We start from the raw sequence: 18,174 nt of genomic DNA, 5'->3' as shown, positions 1-18,174 counted from the left end.
GGCCTCTCCCGTTGCGGAGCACAGGCTCCGGACGCGCAGGCCCAGCGGCCACGGCTCACGGGCCCAGCCGCTCCGCGGCATGTGGGATCCTCCCAGACCGGGGCGCGAACCCGGCTCCCCTGCATCGGCAGGCGGACGCGCAACCACTGCGCCACCAGGGAAGCCCCCCCTTGCTGGTTTTAATATTTTTTCTTTGTATTTAATTTTTGATAGTTTGATTAATATGTGTCTTGGGGTGTTTCTCCTTGAATTTATCCTGTATGGGACTCTCTGCTCTTCCCTGACTTGATTCACTATTTCCTTTCCCATATTAGGGAAGTTTTCAACTATAATCTCGTCACATATTTTCTCAGTCCCTTTCTTTTTCTCCTCTTCTTCTGGGACCCCTATAATTCGAATGCTGGTGCACTTAATGTTGTCCCAGAGGTCTCTGAGACTGTCCTCAATTGTTTTCATTCTTTATTCTGCTCTGTGGTAGTTATTTCCACTATTTTATCTTCCAGGTCACTTATCCATTCTACTGCCTCAGTTATTCTGCTATTGATTTCTCTAGAGAAGTTTTAATATCATTTATTGTGTTGTCTATCATTGTTTGTTTGCTCTTTAGTTCTTCTAGGTCCTTGTTAAACGTTTCTTGTATTTTCTCCATTCTATTTCCCAGAGTTTGGATCATCTTTACTATCATTACTCTGAATTCTTTTCAGATAGACTGCCTATTTCCTCTTCATTTGTTTGGTCTGGTGTGTTTTTACCTTGCTCCTTCATCTGCTGTGTTTCTCTGTCTTCTCATTTTCTGCACTCACTGTGTTTGGTGTCTCCTTTTCACAGGCTGCAGGTTCATAGTTCCTGTTGTTTTTGGTGTCTGCCCCCAGTGGCTGTTAGGTTCAGTGTGTTGTGCAGGCTTCCTGGTGGAGGCCACTAGTGCCTGTGTTCTGGTGGATGAGGCTGGATCTTTTCTTTCTGGTGAGCAGGACCACATCCGGTGGTGTGTTTTGTGGTTGTCTGGACCTTATTATGATTTTAGATAGCCTCTCTGCTAATGGGTAGGTTGTGTTCCTGTCTTGCTAGTTGTTTGGCATATGGTGTCCAGCACTGTAGTTTGCTGGTCATTGAGTGGAGCTGGGTCTTTGCGTTGAGATGGAGATCTCTGGGAGAGTTTTTGCCGTTTCATATTACATGGAGCCAGGAGATCTCTGGTAGACCAATGTCCTGAACTCGGCTCTCCCACCTCAGAGGCACAGGCCTGACACCCGGCTGGAGCACCAAGACCCTGTCAGCCACACGGCTCACAAGGAAAGGGAGAAAAAAATAAAGAAAGAAAGAAGAGAGCAACCAAACCAAAAAATAAATCCATCAATGATAACAAGTGCTAAAAACTACATTTAAAAAAACAAGAAGGAAAAAAAAAGAAAAAAAACAGACAGGACCCTAGTACAAATGGTAAAAGCAAAGCTATACAGACAAAATCACAGAAAGAAGCATACACATACACACTCTCAAAAAGAGGAAAAGGAAAAAATATATATTAAAAAAAAAGGAGGAAGAGAGCAGCCAAATGAATAAACAAATCTACCAATTATAATAAACTCTAAATACTAAACTAAGATAAACATAAAACGAGGAATAAATTAGATGCAGAAAGCAAACCCAAAGTCTACAGTTGCTCCCAAAGTCCACCACCTTAGTTTTGGGATGATTCGTTGTCTATTCAGGTATTCCACAGATGCAGGGTACATCAAGTTGATTGTGGAGGTTTACTCTACTCCTCCTGAGGCTGCTGGGAGAGATTTCCCTTTCTCTTTGTTCGCACAGCTCCTGGGGTTCAGCTTTGGATTTGGCCCCGCCTCTGCGCGTAGGTCACCTGAGGGCATCTGTTCTTCGCTCAGACAGGACGGGGTTAAAGTAGCAGCTGATTGGGGGCTCTGGCTCACTCAGGCCGGGGGTGGGGGGAGGAGGGGGAGGGGGAGGGGGAGGGCAGGGTACGGAATGCTGGGGAAGCCTGTGATGTTGCAACAGCCTGAGGCACGCCGTGTGTTCTCCCCGGGGGAGTTGTCCCTGGATCATGGGACCCTGGCAGTGACGGGCCGCACAGACTCCTGGGAGGGGAGGTGTGGATAGTGACCTGTGCTTGCACACAGGCTTCTTGGTGGCGGCAGCAGCAGCCTTAGCATTTCATGCCCGTCTCTGGGGTCCACACTGATAGTCGCGGCTCGCGCCCATCTCTGGACCTCATTTAGGCGGTGCTCTGAATCCCCTCTCCTCGCGCACCACACAATGGTCTCTTGCCTCTTCGGCAGCTCCAGACTTTTTCCCGGACTCCCTCCCAGCTAGCTGTGGCACACTAGCCCCCTTCAGGCTGTGTTCATGCCGCCAACCCCTGTCCTCTCCCTGGGATCTGACCTCCAAAGCCCAAGCCTCAGATACCAGCCCTCGCCCACCCTGGCGGGTGAGCAGACAAGCCTCTCGGGCTGGTGATTGCTGGTCGGCACTGATCCTCTGTGGGGGAATCTCTCCACTTTGCCCTCAGCACCCTTGTTGCTGCGCTCTGCTCCATGGCTCCGGAGCTCCCCCCTCCCCACCGCCCAGTCCCCATCTCCACCAGTGAAAGGGCTTCCTAGTGTGTGGAAACTTTTCCTCCTTCACAGCTCCCTCTCAGAGGTGCAGGTCCCATCCCTATTTTTTGTCTCTGTTTTTTCTTTTGCCCTACCCATGTACGTGGGGAGTTTCTTGCCTTTTGGGAAGTCTGAGGTCTTCTGCCAGAGTTCAATAGATGTTCTGTAGGAGTTGTTCCACACATAGATGTATTTCTGATGTATTTGTGGGGAGGAAGGTGATCTCCACGTCTTACTCCTCCTCCATCTTGAGGTATCCTTTTATTTTAGCTTTTGAAATAAACATTCATGTTAGATTTTTTTTGTTTGCATAGGTGTATATACTAGTTTCAAACAGTTTTTAGATCCTCAATAAAACATATCTTTTAGGAACTTTTACTTTTAGCACTTTGCTAGCCAAGTCCTTTAAAATAATAAAAAGTTATAACATTTCTTTTACAATATTTTATAATATAGAATTTTGATTAACATTGACTGGGGGAGGGGGAGGGGGAGGGCAGGGTACGGAATGCTGGGGAAGCCTGTGATGTTGCAACAGCCTGAGGCACGCCGTGTGTTCTCCCCGGGGGAGTTGTCCCTGGATCATGGGACCCTGGCAGTGACGGGCCGCACAGACTCCCGGGAGGGGAGGTGTGGATAGTGACCTGTGCTTGCACACAGGCTTCTTGGTGGCGGCAGCAGCAGCCTTAGCATTTCATGCCCGTCTCTGGGGTCCACACTGATAGTCGCGGCTCGCGCCCATCTCTGGACCTCATTTAGGCGGTGCTCTGAATCCCCTCTCCTCGCGCACCACACAATGGTCTCTTGCCTCTTCGGCAGCTCCAGACTTTTTCCCGGACTCCCTCCCAGCTAGCTGTGGCACACTAGCCCCCTTCAGGCTGTGTTCATGCCGCCAACCCCTGTCCTCTCCCTGGGATCTGACCTCCAAAGCCCAAGCCTCAGATACCAGCCCTCGCCCACCCTGGCGGGTGAGCAGACAAGCCTCTCGGGCTGGTGATTGCTGGTCGGCACTGATCCTCTGTGGGGGAATCTCTCCACTTTGCCCTCAGCACCCTTGTTGCTGCGCTCTGCTCCATGGCTCCGGAGCTCCCCCCTCCCCACCGCCCAGTCCCCATCTCCACCAGTGAAAGGGCTTCCTAGTGTGTGGAAACTTTTCCTCCTTCACAGCTCCCTCTCAGAGGTGCAGGTCCCATCCCTATTTTTTGTCTCTGTTTTTTCTTTTGCCCTACCCATGTACGTGGGGAGTTTCTTGCCTTTTGGGAAGTCTGAGGTCTTCTGCCAGAGTTCAATAGATGTTCTGTAGGAGTTGTTCCACACATAGATGTATTTCTGATGTATTTGTGGGGAGGAAGGTGATCTCCACGTCTTACTCCTCCTCCATCTTGAGGTATCCTTTTATTTTAGCTTTTGAAATAAACATTCATGTTAGATTTTTTTTGTTTGCATAGGTGTATATACTAGTTTCAAACAGTTTTTAGATCCTCAATAAAACATATCTTTTAGGAACTTTTACTTTTAGCACTTTGCTAGCCAAGTCCTTTAAAATAATAAAAAGTTATAACATTTCTTTTACAATATTTTATAATATAGAATTTTGATTAACATTGACTGGGTGTAATGCCAATGAATTCAAACTAGTGATGTTTATTAAATTTAAGGAAATTGCCCGATAACATCTATCTTACCACAACAACTCAACTCTCATGGTGGCAAGCCCCAATTCCAATAAATTCCTTATGAACAGGGAAACACCTCCTTAGGACTTAGTTTTCTTAACCTACAAAATGAGGGTGATGGAGGAATTCTGACATGAGTTGCTCTTGTCAGATGATCTTTCTACATATAACAATGATAAACTGTAAGTTTATCCTTAGAATGACCAAAAGTAAGCAGATTCTGGAGGGCAGTTGACCGTTTGTAAGAAGGGAGATACTCAGATCCCTGTTTTCACAGTTTCTAGCCTAAGAACTGGCCTCAGTCTGCTCCCTGCAGGTTGGCTAAAATTCTGCTGCAAAACGCCGGGTGTTTTGGCTTGAAGGTATGAGTTTGGGATAAGTATAGTTGCTGGAAAGTAAGTAGAAGATCCAAGGTAGGAGGGATCCAGAGAAGGGAATCCTAAAATCTTTTTAATAAATCTTCTGCTGATGCCTGAACCATGCCTGCACAGGACAAACTTTAAGCAACCAAGCCCAAAAGATATAGCCCAGTTAAGTCAATTGTATGCTAAACCAAACCAAACCAACATACAAAAAAACTAACATTCTTTGGGAAAGTATTACAGACTCCAAGATGTTTGGAAAATAACATTTACAATGTTAAGGATACAACCTAAAATTACTTAATAAATCAAGAAATATGGGAATGTGACTCATTTTTGAGGCAAAAGACAATCAACAAAGATCAACCCGGAGATGCCCCAGATGTTGAAGCTAGCAGACAAAGATTTAAAGCAGTTACTATAAAACAGCAGTCTCCAACCTTTTTGGCACCAGGGACCAGTTTCATGGAAGACAGTTTTTCCTCAGGGGGCTGAGGGTGGATGGTTCCGGGATGATTCAAGCACATTACATTTATTGTGCACTTTATTTCTATTATTATTGCACTGTAATATATAATGAAATAATTATACAACTCACCATAATGCAGAATCAGTGGGAGCCCTGAGCTTGTTTTCCTGCAACTAGATGGTCTCATCTGGGGGTGATGGGAGACAGTGACACCCGAAGTGTGTTGCTTATATCCAGTCTACTCTGTAATCTTGTTTTGGTTGCTGTTATTGCAGAAAACCCTGCTTCACAAAGACAGGATATTGGAAATGGAAGCAGGCTTTTCAGTGCTTTTGTGCCAGTCTCAGGATATTCCGTCTTGACTTAATCCAGAACGTATGGAGATTTGAAGTTGTCTCAAACATACGTTTAAGGCCACCATCATTTGCAATCTCAAGCAGTTGACCCTCTTCTAGCATGGACAAAGTCGATTCACCTGGCTTATTTACAAATGGGTTGCAGATCCATTCCTTCCCAGTTCGGGGGTCTTTTGTGGTTAGGAAGTAATGCTTAAACTCTTTTGAAAGCTGAGATAGGTGATCATGCACCAGCTGGGAGAAAGAAGGCCCTGGCTCAGTCCCTTTCAAAATCTCTGCTAATGTTTGAAACATATCAAAAATCCCAGTGTTCACTCGTCACCCCCATAATTTCAGTATGGCGTTGAATGGAGCCACTTTATCTGCAGACTTGAACACAGTTGTTCTTCTCCCCTGAAGTGACAGATTGAGTTCGTTCAGCACGTTGAATATGTCACACAAGTAAGCAAGTTTTGCGACCCATTCAGTAATCACTGAAATGTGCTGCCAGTGGTGACTGTTTTTCTAAAAGAAATCTCTGGAGTGGCTCTCATAACTCAAAAACTCTGGGGCTTCCCTGGTGGCGCAGTGATTGAGAGTCCGCTTGCCGATGCAGGGGACATGGGTTCATGCACCAGTCCGGGAAGATCCCATATGCCGCGGAGTGGCTAGGCCCGTGAGCCATGGCCGCTGAGCCTGTGCGTCCAGAGCCTGTGCTCTGCAATGGGAGAGGCCACAACAGTGAGAGGCCAGCGTACCGCAAAAAAAAAAAAAAAAAAAAAAAACAACTCTGGCCAGTGATCTACCTTTAGAAAGCCATCTCACTTCTGTGTATAAGAGAAGACCTGTGTGCTCTGCAGCCATCTCCTCACAGAGCTGCGTGAACAGATGTGAGTTAAGGGCATGTAGTTTAATGTGGTTGATAATTTTAATAACATCCTGCAAAACATTTTAAGTTCAGGTGACATTTTTTGGCTAGCCAGCATTTCTCTATGGATGACACAGTGCATAGACTCACGTTCAGAAGCAACTTCTTTGACCCAAGTAGTGAAACCAGAAAACCGTCCAGTCATGGCAGCCGCTCCGTCCATGCATATACAAACACAAAATGACCAATTCAGTTTTCCTGATATGTAATCATTCAAAGACTTGAATAGTTCTGCAGCTGTGGTGTTGGTTGGCAACAAAAGTGCACATAACATATCCTCCTGCACATCCTCCTGAAAAATATATCACACAAAAACAAGCATTGTTGCCTTGTTGTCAACATTGGGAGACTTGTCAACCTGGACTGCATACCACGGTGACTCATTAATCCTCTCTAACAATTGTGCCTCAATATCCTCTGCTATTTCATCAATTCATCTAGTTATGATGCTAGCTGAAAGAGGAACATGTGCCATCTTTTGAACTGCAGCCTTTCCTAAAAGTTGTCCTTAGCAGCAGGTAGGATCAACTCTTCACCAGTAGTGAAGGGCTTAGCTTTAGCAATGCGGTTAGCCACTAAGAACGATGCTCTCAGTGCAGACACATTTGATGAAGTGGTGGCCTTCAATAATTGCTTCTGTTCTTTGTATGCACGTTTTTTCTTTTGAAAAACTCCAAAGGCTTGTCTTTTAATGCAGGGTGCTTGGTCTCCATGTGGCAAAGCAGTTTTGAAGGTTTTGTGTCTTCGTTGGATAGGTGGTCGCCACATATTATACAAAGCGGGCTTGGAGAATGTGAATCACCTGTTGCAATGAACCCATAATTTAAGTAGGACTCTTGGTATTTTCTTTTAAATACAGCTTTCTTTTTCTTGGCAGTCTTAGAGTCTTCTGTCTCATCACTGGGTCTTTCCCCCTTTTCAAAGAAGCTCTCCAGAGATGTTTGTTTTTTACTCATTTTGGCTAGGGTTAACTTATGGGCTTACCAAAACTGTGACTGAGACAAGTGCGCAGTGTGCGGAAAGAGGCACAGACGGAAGTGGTAAATAAAATAATGGGCGGGCCCTTCATGGACTAAAATAAGTGTCAGATTCTGACTTAAAGACTGCTGCCAGATGCAGCTTAATTGTCATTTGCCATTCACTGATAGGGTTTTGATATGAGTCTGCAAGCAATTGATTTATTATGGTCTCTCTGCAGTCAAACCTCTCTGCTAATGATAATCTGTATTTGCAGCCGCTCCCCAGCACTAGCTATCCTCACCACTTCAGTTCCACCTCAGATCATCAGGCATTAGATTCTCATAAGGATTGCGCAACCTAGATCTCTCACATGCACAGTTCACAGTAGGATCACACTCCTATGAGAATCTAATGCAGCTGCTGATCTGACAGGAGGTGGAGCTCAAGTGGTAATGCGAGTGATGGGGAGCGGCTATAAATACAGATGAAGCTTCGCTTGCTCACCCACCGCTCACCTCTGCTGTGCAACCCTATTCCTAACAGGCCACGGACCAGTAGCGGTCTATGGCCCGGGGGTTGGGGATCCCTGCTATAAAACATATTCAAGGATGTAAAAGAAAATATGTGCATTATGAATGAAATATAGGATATCTAACAGAGAAAGAGAAACTATAAAAAAGAAACAAATGGAAATTCCAGAACTAAAAAATGTAATATCTGGAATAAAAATTTACCAGATGTATTTAACAGCAGAATGCAAACGATGAAAGAGTCAGCAAAGTTGAAGATATATTAATAGAAATTATTGGGACTTCCCTGGCAGTCCAGTGGTTAGGACTCCACGCTTCCACTGCAGGGGGGAAGGGTTCAATCTCTGGTCGGGGAACTAAGATCCTGCATGCTGCACGGTGAGGCCAAAAAAAGAAAAAATTAATTAATTAATAGAAATTATCTAACCTGAGGAACACAGAGAAAAAATATTGAAGTAAAAATGAACAAGCCTCAGGGACCCTATTGAAAGCTCTAAGAATGTGTAATTAGAGTCCCAGAAGGAGATGAGAGAAAGGAATAATGGGCAGAAATAATATCTAAGGAAAACATGGCTGAATATTTTCCAAATTTGGTGAAGGATGTAAATGTACATTTTCAAGAAGCTTAACAAACCTGAAATGAGATAAAAACAAAGAAAACCACACTGTTGTATAATAAAGAATTTGGCTGGTCTTTGTCCCTAGTTCCTGGGAAATAACCTCTAAATCTCTGGAATTTCTTGGAGTGATAGAAATGTCTTTGTTACTCATGGTGAGCCTCTGGGCCCACACCTGAGTTTATGCTAATGAGATGACTCAAAATGGGGGCTAGCCACACCAGAAAGACCAACCAGGTAATTACAGGGTGGGGCCTTTTTAGTCATGTGATATAAGCCCAGCCTCTGAAGAGGGCAGAATTGGCTGGAGACTGAGTTCAAGCACATGGCCAGTGATTCAATCAACAAAGTCTATGTAATGAAACTCCAGTAAAAACTCTGGGCACTGAGGTGAGCGTGCCTGATTGGTATTTATACCTTAATGTGGCTGGAAGTTGAGGCATTCTGAGGACACAAAAGCTTTGTGTGTGGGACCCCTAGACCTCACTCTATGGGTCTTTTCACTTGGCTGCTCCTGATTTACATTCTTTATAATAAAACTATAATTATAAATGTAGTATTTTCCTGAGTTCTGTGAGTCATTCTAGTGAATTATAATACTTTAGGGAGTACTGGGAACCCCTGAATTTGTAGCCAGTTGATCAGAAGAATGGGTGACCTGAGAACTCTGAAATTTACATCTGGCTTCTGAAGTGAGGGTAGAATTATGCTCCTAACTTCCGAAATTTGACCTAATTCTAGGTAGTTAACATCAGAATTGCATTGCACACACCTAGGCACATTATCATCAAATTTGAGAAAACTAAAGGTGTTTTGAAAGCTGTCAGAGAAAAATGACACATTGCATACGAGGGAACTATGATTTGAATTATTGATGATCAGAACACAGTGGAACAACATCTTTAAAGTGCTGGAGGGGAAGGGAGAACAAGCCCACATCAAATCAGAATTCTACATCCAGTGAAAATGATCTTCCAAGAATGAAATGCATTTTCAGAAAAAGAAAACTAAAAGAATATATTGACAGTGGGCATGTACTATAAGAAATACTAAGGAAGTTCTACACACTAAAGAGAAATAAAAACAGATGAAAATTCAGATCTTTGTTGGGGGGGGATGAGAGCACTGGAAATTATATAACATTGTATCATAGAGTTTTAATGTATGTAGATGTTATACATTTGACAACTTTAGCAAAAACAGGCAAGGGTGAGTAAATGAACGCCTACCTTGCAAGATTTCTGTATTTGACATGAATTGATTCAATATTAACCCTAAGTAGGCTGTGAAAAGTATATATATTGTGATCCTTAAAGCAACCACTAAAAAAATAATGCAAAGAGGTAAAGTAAGGATCCTGGAATACATAATGTTTATACATATGCTATGTTTCAGCTAAACGAAAGATAAACAAACCTAAGCTAAACTTTTTATTTCTTGTTCTTCTTAAATGATGACAACAAACTATTTCTAATAATGGTCTTTTTTGTCAGGGGTAAGGATTATACGATATTTTTTCGACTTCTCTCTTGAACACTTTTTCTCCTGTCTCAGAGTCAGTATTTTGTTCTTCTTTGTCTCCTGTGTTCCTGAAAAAAATAATGTCTACTTTCCCTTCAATTAGTCAGCAGTCAGCTAGTGCTTGTTTTCTCTGCAGGGTACTTATTTGTTTCAACTTCATTTCCTGCCCTCTTTCTCCCCAAGGTAATTGAATCACACTTTGATAAATACATTGTTATTAAGGATTACTAGAGGCAATTGCAATCATAGATTTTTTAAATTAATGTCTTTCATTATAATGAGTCAGAAAGTCAGTGAATTGAAAAATTATTCTTTTTGTGGGTATTCAGCATTAGTCAAAATGTCCTTGCTGTGTGTGGAGTGCTCTTCTGAATTCTCTGGGGGTGTGATTATGGCAGTATTTCCTGGAGAAACAAGCTGTATAAACAAGAAATGGGATAAATAGATAGCTAGTGGGAATCAGCTGCATAGCACAGGGAAATCAGCTCTGTGCTTTGTGACCACCTAGAGGGGTGGGTTAAGGCGGGTGGGAGGGAGATGCAAGAGGGAGGAGATATGGGGATATATGTATATGTATAGCTGATTCACTTTGTTATACAGCAGAAACTAACACACCATTGTAAAGCAATTATTCTGCAATAAAGATGTTAAAAAATAAAAAAAAAAAGAAAAGAAATGGGATAAACAAAAGTGTGACAGAACTTCAGCTAAGTGATTGGAAGGTAGGAAGAATGGGGGCAAATGAATAGGCCACTGGCCTGACTAACCCAGGAAGTCTTCACAGGGAGCACTAGAGTTCTGAAAGACTTGGGTGTGCCTTGTGTAAAGCTGACAAAACTCTCTAAGTGGAGGGAATATCATGGATATGAAGTAGAAATCAGCCAAAGATATTTATTGAGTGCTGATTGTGTCATATGCCAATCACTAGAAGAACATGAAGTAAAGATAGTATTATTATAAACTAGTAGGGAAGATTACATGTTCTTATAGAAAAAAAGAAAGACAACCAATGTAGTAATAGATGCCAAATATTGTAGTCAAAACGAATACCTAACTGGAGAAGGAAGCCTGAATTAAATGGAAGGGACTTTGAAGTGGGATCAGGGCCTAAACTGACAAAGAGAAAAGGAGAGATACGATATAACTCAGAGATGAAATCTGGGGACAATGGGAATATGCTGGGAAGAAGGATCATGATAGGGTGGTGATGAATATGTTGCTGCTGGTGAAGATGATTTTATTTATTTATTTTTTAAAATTCTTATTAGTCATCCATTTTATACACATCAGTGTATACATGTCAATCCCAATCTCCCAAATCATCACACCACCACCCACACCACCGCCACGTTCCCCCCTTGGTGTCCATATGTTTGTTCTCTACATCTTTGTCTCACTTTCTGCCCTGCAAACCCGTTCACCTGTACCATTTTTCTAGGTTCCACATATATACTTTAACATATGATACTTGTTTTTCTCTTTCTGACTTATTTCACTCTGTATGACAGTCTCTAGATCCATCCACATTGCTAAAAATGACCCAATTTTTTTCCTTTTTATGGCTGCGTACTATTCCATTCTATATATGTACCACATTTCTTTATCCATTCGTCTGTTGATGGGCATTTATGTTGCTTTCATGACCTATTGGAAATAATTCTGCAATGAACATTGGGGTGCATGTGTCTTTTTTTTTTTTTTTTTTTTTTTTTTTCCAGTATGCGGGCCTGTCACTGTTGTGGCCTCTCCCGTTGCGCTGCGTGAACAGATGTGAGTTAAGGGCATGTAGTTTAATGTGGTTGATAATTTTAATAACATCCTGCAAAACATTTTAAGTTCAGGTGACATTTTTTGGCTAGCCAGCATTTCTCTATGGATGACACAGTGCATAGACTCACGTTCAGAAGCAACTTCTTTGACCCAAGTAGTGAAACCAGAAAACCGTCCAGTCATGGCAGCCGCTCCGTCCATGCATATACAAACACAAAATGACCAATTCAGTTTTCCTGATATGTAATCATTCAAAGACTTGAATAGTTCTGCAGCTGTGGTGTTGGTTGGCAACAAAAGTGCACATAACATATCCTCCTGCACATCCTCCTGAAAAATATATCACACAAAAACAAGCATTGTTGCCTTGTTGTCAACATTGGGAGACTTGTCAACCTGGACTGCATACCACGGTGACTCATTAATCCTCTCTAACAATTGTGCCTCAATATCCTCTGCTATTTCATCAATTCATCTAGTTATGATGCTAGCTGAAAGAGGAACATGTGCCATCTTTTGAACTGCAGCCTTTCCTAAAAGTTGTCCTTAGCAGCAGGTAGGATCAACTCTTCACCAGTAGTGAAGGGCTTAGCTTTAGCAATGCGGTTAGCCACTAAGAACGATGCTCTCAGTGCAGACACATTTGATGAAGTGGTGGCCTTCAATAATTGCTTCTGTTCTTTGTATGCACGTTTTTTCTTTTGAAAAACTCCAAAGGCTTGTCTTTTAATGCAGGGTGCTTGGTCTCCATGTGGCAAAGCAGTTTTGAAGGTTTTGTGTCTTCGTTGGATAGGTGGTCGCCACATATTATACAAAGCGGGCTTGGAGAATGTGAATCACCTGTTGCAATGAACCCATAATTTAAGTAGGACTCTTGGTATTTTCTTTTAAATACAGCTTTCTTTTTCTTGGCAGTCTTAGAGTCTTCTGTCTCATCACTGGGTCTTTCCCCCTTTTCAAAGAAGCTCTCCGGCAACATTTGTTTTTTACTCATTTTGGCTACGGTTAGCTTGTGGGCTTACCAAAACTGTGACTGAGACAAGTGCGCAGTGTGCGGAAAGAGGCACAGACGGAAGTGGTAAATAAAATAATGGGCGGGCCCTTCATGGACTAAAATAAGTGTCAGATTCTGACTTAAAGACTGCTGCCAGATGCAGCTTAATTGTCATTTGCCATTCACTGATAGGGTTTTGATATGAGTCTGCAAGCAATTGATTTATTATGGTCTCTCTGCAGTCAAACCTCTCTGCTAATGATAATCTGTATTTGCAGCCGCTCCCCAGCACTAGCTATCCTCACCACTTCAGTTCCACCTCAGATCATCAGGCATTAGATTCTCATAAGGATTGCGCAACCTAGATCTCTCACATGCACAGTTCACAGTAGGATCACACTCCTATGAGAATCTAATGCAGCTGCTGATCTGACAGGAGGTGGAGCTCAAGTGGTAATGCGAGTGATGGGGAGCGGCTATAAATACAGATGAAGCTTCGCTTGCTCACCCACCGCTCACCTCTGCTGTGCAACCCTATTCCTAACAGGCCACGGACCAGTAGCGGTCTATGGCCCGGGGGTTGGGGATCCCTGCTATAAAACATATTCAAGGATGTAAAAGAAAATATGTGCATTATGAATGAAATATAGGATATCTAACAGAGAAAGAGAAACTATAAAAAAGAAACAAATGGAAATTCCAGAACTAAAAAATGTAATATCTGGAATAAAAATTTACCAGATGTATTTAACAGCAGAATGCAAACGATGAAAGAGTCAGCAAAGTTGAAGATATATTAATAGAAATTATTGGGACTTCCCTGGCAGTCCAGTGGTTAGGACTCCACGCTTCCACTGCAGGGGGGAAGGGTTCAATCTCTGGTCGGGGAACTAAGATCCTGCATGCTGCACGGTGAGGCCAAAAAAAGAAAAAATTAATTAATTAATAGAAATTATCTAACCTGAGGAACACAGAGAAAAAATATTGAAGTAAAAATGAACAAGCCTCAGGGACCCTATTGAAAGCTCTAAGAATGTGTAATTAGAGTCCCAGAAGGAGATGAGAGAAAGGAATAATGGGCAGAAATAATATCTAAGGAAAACATGGCTGAATATTTTCCAAATTTGGTGAAGGATGTAAATGTACATTTTCAAGAAGCTTAACAAACCTGAAATGAGATAAAAACAAAGAAAACCACACTGTTGTATAATAAAGAATTTGGCTGGTCTTTGTCCCTAGTTCCTGGGAAATAACCTCTAAATCTCTGGAATTTCTTGGAGTGATAGAAATGTCTTTGTTACTCATGGTGAGCCTCTGGGCCCACACCTGAGTTTATGCTAATGAGATGACTCAAAATGGGGGCTAGCCACACCAGAAAGACCAACCAGGTAATTACAGGGTGGGGCCTTTTTAGTCATGTGATATAAGCCCAGCCTCTGAAGAGGGCAGAATTGGCTGGAGACTGAGTTCAAGCACATGGCCAGTGATTCAATCAACAAAGTCTATGTAATGAAACTCCAGTAAAAACTCTGGGCACTGAGGTGAGCGTGCCTGATTGGTATTTATACCTTAATGTGGCTGGAAGTTGAGGCATTCTGAGGACACAAAAGCTTTGTGTGTGGGACCCCTAGACCTCACTCTATGGGTCTTTTCACTTGGCTGCTCCTGATTTACATTCTTTATAATAAAACTATAATTATAAATGTAGTATTTTCCTGAGTTCTGTGAGTCATTCTAGTGAATTATAATACTTTAGGGAGTACTGGGAACCCCTGAATTTGTAGCCAGTTGATCAGAAGAATGGGTGACCTGAGAACTCTGAAATTTACATCTGGCTTCTGAAGTGAGGGTAGAATTATGCTCCTAACTTCCGAAATTTGACCTAATTCTAGGTAGTTAACATCAGAATTGCATTGCACACACCTAGGCACATTATCATCAAATTTGAGAAAACTAAAGGTGTTTTGAAAGCTGTCAGAGAAAAATGACACATTGCATACGAGGGAACTATGATTTGAATTATTGATGATCAGAACACAGTGGAACAACATCTTTAAAGTGCTGGAGGGGAAGGGAGAACAAGCCCACATCAAATCAGAATTCTACATCCAGTGAAAATGATCTTCCAAGAATGAAATGCATTTTCAGAAAAAGAAAACTAAAAGAATATATTGACAGTGGGCATGTACTATAAGAAATACTAAGGAAGTTCTACACACTAAAGAGAAATAAAAACAGATGAAAATTCAGATCTTTGTTGGGGGGGGATGAGAGCACTGGAAATTATATAACATTGTATCATAGAGTTTTAATGTATGTAGATGTTATACATTTGACAACTTTAGCAAAAACAGGCAAGGGTGAGTAAATGAACGCCTACCTTGCAAGATTTCTGTATTTGACATGAATTGATTCAATATTAACCCTAAGTAGGCTGTGAAAAGTATATATATTGTGATCCTTAAAGCAACCACTAAAAAAATAATGCAAAGAGGTAAAGTAAGGATCCTGGAATACATAATGTTTATACATATGCTATGTTTCAGCTAAACGAAAGATAAACAAACCTAAGCTAAACTTTTTATTTCTTGTTCTTCTTAAATGATGACAACAAACTATTTCTAATAATGGTCTTTTTTGTCAGGGGTAAGGATTATACGATATTTTTTCGACTTCTCTCTTGAACACTTTTTCTCCTGTCTCAGAGTCAGTATTTTGTTCTTCTTTGTCTCCTGTGTTCCTGAAAAAAATAATGTCTACTTTCCCTTCAATTAGTCAGCAGTCAGCTAGTGCTTGTTTTCTCTGCAGGGTACTTATTTGTTTCAACTTCATTTCCTGCCCTCTTTCTCCCCAAGGTAATTGAATCACACTTTGATAAATACATTGTTATTAAGGATTACTAGAGGCAATTGCAATCATAGATTTTTTAAATTAATGTCTTTCATTATAATGAGTCAGAAAGTCAGTGAATTGAAAAATTATTCTTTTTGTGGGTATTCAGCATTAGTCAAAATGTCCTTGCTGTGTGTGGAGTGCTCTTCTGAATTCTCTGGGGGTGTGATTATGGCAGTATTTCCTGGAGAAACAAGCTGTATAAACAAGAAATGGGATAAATAGATAGCTAGTGGGAATCAGCTGCATAGCACAGGGAAATCAGCTCTGTGCTTTGTGACCACCTAGAGGGGTGGGTTAAGGCGGGTGGGAGGGAGATGCAAGAGGGAGGAGATATGGGGATATATGTATATGTATAGCTGATTCACTTTGTTATACAGCAGAAACTAACACACCATTGTAAAGCAATTATTCTGCAATAAAGATGTTAAAAAATAAAAAAAAAAAAGAAAAGAAATGGGATAAACAAAAGTGTGACAGAACTTCAGCTAAGTGATTGGAAGGTAGGAAGAATGGGGGCAAATGAATAGGCCACTGGCCTGACTAACCCAGGAAGTCTTCACAGGGAGCACTAGAGTTCTGAAAGACTTGGGTGTGCCTTGTGTAAAGCTGACAAAACTCTCTAAGTGGAGGGAATATCATGGATATGAAGTAGAAATCAGCCAAAGATATTTATTGAGTGCTGATTGTGTCATATGCCAATCACTAGAAGAACATGAAGTAAAGATAGTATTATTATAAACTAGTAGGGAAGATTACATGTTCTTATAGAAAAAAAGAAAGACAACCAATGTAGTAATAGATGCCAAATATTGTAGTCAAAACGAATACCTAACTGGAGAAGGAAGCCTGAATTAAATGGAAGGGACTTTGAAGTGGGATCAGGGCCTAAACTGACAAAGAGAAAAGGAGAGATACGATATAACTCAGAGATGAAATCTGGGGACAATGGGAATATGCTGGGAAGAAGGATCATGATAGGGTGGTGATGAATATGTTGCTGCTGGTGAAGATGATTTTATTTATTTATTTTTTAAAATTCTTATTAGTCATCCATTTTATACACATCAGTGTATACATGTCAATCCCAATCTCCCAAATCATCACACCACCACCCACACCACCGCCACGTTCCCCCCTTGGTGTCCATATGTTTGTTCTCTACATCTTTGTCTCACTTTCTGCCCTGCAAACCCGTTCACCTGTACCATTTTTCTAGGTTCCACATATATACTTTAACATATGATACTTGTTTTTCTCTTTCTGACTTATTTCACTCTGTATGACAGTCTCTAGATCCATCCACATTGCTAAAAATGACCCAATTTTTTTCCTTTTTATGGCTGCGTACTATTCCATTCTATATATGTACCACATTTCTTTATCCATTCGTCTGTTGATGGGCATTTATGTTGCTTTCATGACCTATTGGAAATAATTCTGCAATGAACATTGGGGTGCATGTGTCTTTTTTTTTTTTTTTTTTTTTTTTTTCCAGTATGCGGGCCTGTCACTGTTGTGGCCTCTCCCGTTGCAGAGCACAGGCTCCGGACGCACAGGCTCAGCGGCCATGGCTCACGGGCCTAGCCGCTCAGCAGCATGTGGTATCTTCCCGAACCAGGGCACGAACCCATGTCCTCTGCATCAGCAGGCGGACTCTGTACCACTATGCCACCAGGGAAGCCCCCTGCATGTGTCTTTTTGAATAATGGTTTTCTCTGCGTATATGCCCAGTAGTGGGATTGCTGGGTCATATGGTAATTCTATTTTTAGATTTTTAAGGAACCTCCATACTGTTCTCCATAGTGGCTGTATCAATTTACATTCCCTCCAACAGTGCAGGAGGGTTCCCTTTTCGCCACACCCTCTCCATCATTTGTTGTTTGTAGATTTTCTGATGATGCCCATTCTAACTAGGGTGAGGTGATACCTCATTGTAGTTTTGATTTGCATTTTTCTAATTAGTGATGTTGAGCAGCTTTCATGTGCTTCTTGGCCACCTGTATGTCTTCTTTAGAGAAATGTCTATTTAGGTCTTCTGCCCATTTTTGGATTGGGTTGTTTGGTTTTTTAATATTGAGCTGCTTATATATTTTGGAGATTAATCCTTTCTTCGTTGATTCATTTACAAATATTTTCTCCGATTCTGAGAAGTGTCTTTTCGTCTTGTTTATGGTTTCCTTTGCTGTGCAAAAACTTTGAAGTTTCATTAGGTCCCATTTGTTTATTTTTGTTTTTCTTTCCATTACTCTAGGAGGTGGATCAAAAAATATCTTGCTGTGATTTATGTCAAAGAGTGTTCTTCCTATGTTTTCCCCTAAGAGTTTTATAGTGTCCAGTCTTACATTTAGGTCTCTAATCCATTTTGAGTTTATTTTTGTGTATGGTGTTAGGGAGTGTTCTGATTTCACTCTATTACATGTAGCTGTCCAGTTTTCCCAGCACCACTTATTGAAGAGACTGTCTTTTCTCCATTGTATGTCCTTGCCTCCTTTGTCATAGATTAGT

General features: G+C 41.6%; 2 protein-coding genes across 11 annotated transcripts in view; one reads left to right on the top strand and one right to left on the bottom strand.

The window, feature by feature from the left end:
* FAM237B (family with sequence similarity 237 member B) overlaps nt 1–18,174 on the top strand; it is a 408,910-nt gene that overhangs the window by 18,996 nt on the left and 371,740 nt on the right. The window lies entirely within an intron of this gene.
* CFAP69 (cilia and flagella associated protein 69) overlaps nt 11,817–18,174 on the bottom strand; it is a 95,772-nt gene continuing 89,414 nt past the window's right edge. For all 6 annotated transcript variants that reach the window (XM_055084962.1, XM_055084964.1, XM_055084965.1 and 3 more), the window contains one exon: nt 11,817–12,110. In XM_055084962.1, the coding sequence (XP_054940937.1) occupies nt 12,028–12,110 (83 nt within the window). In that variant the 3' untranslated portion in view covers nt 11,817–12,027. The remainder of the gene's footprint in view (nt 12,111–18,174) is intronic.

Source organism: Physeter macrocephalus, chromosome 5, assembly GCF_002837175.3.
Source record: "Physeter macrocephalus isolate SW-GA chromosome 5, ASM283717v5, whole genome shotgun sequence".
Lineage (NCBI taxonomy): Eukaryota > Metazoa > Chordata > Mammalia > Artiodactyla > Physeteridae > Physeter > Physeter macrocephalus.
This window is presented reverse-complemented; position numbering and strand designations above follow the sequence as displayed.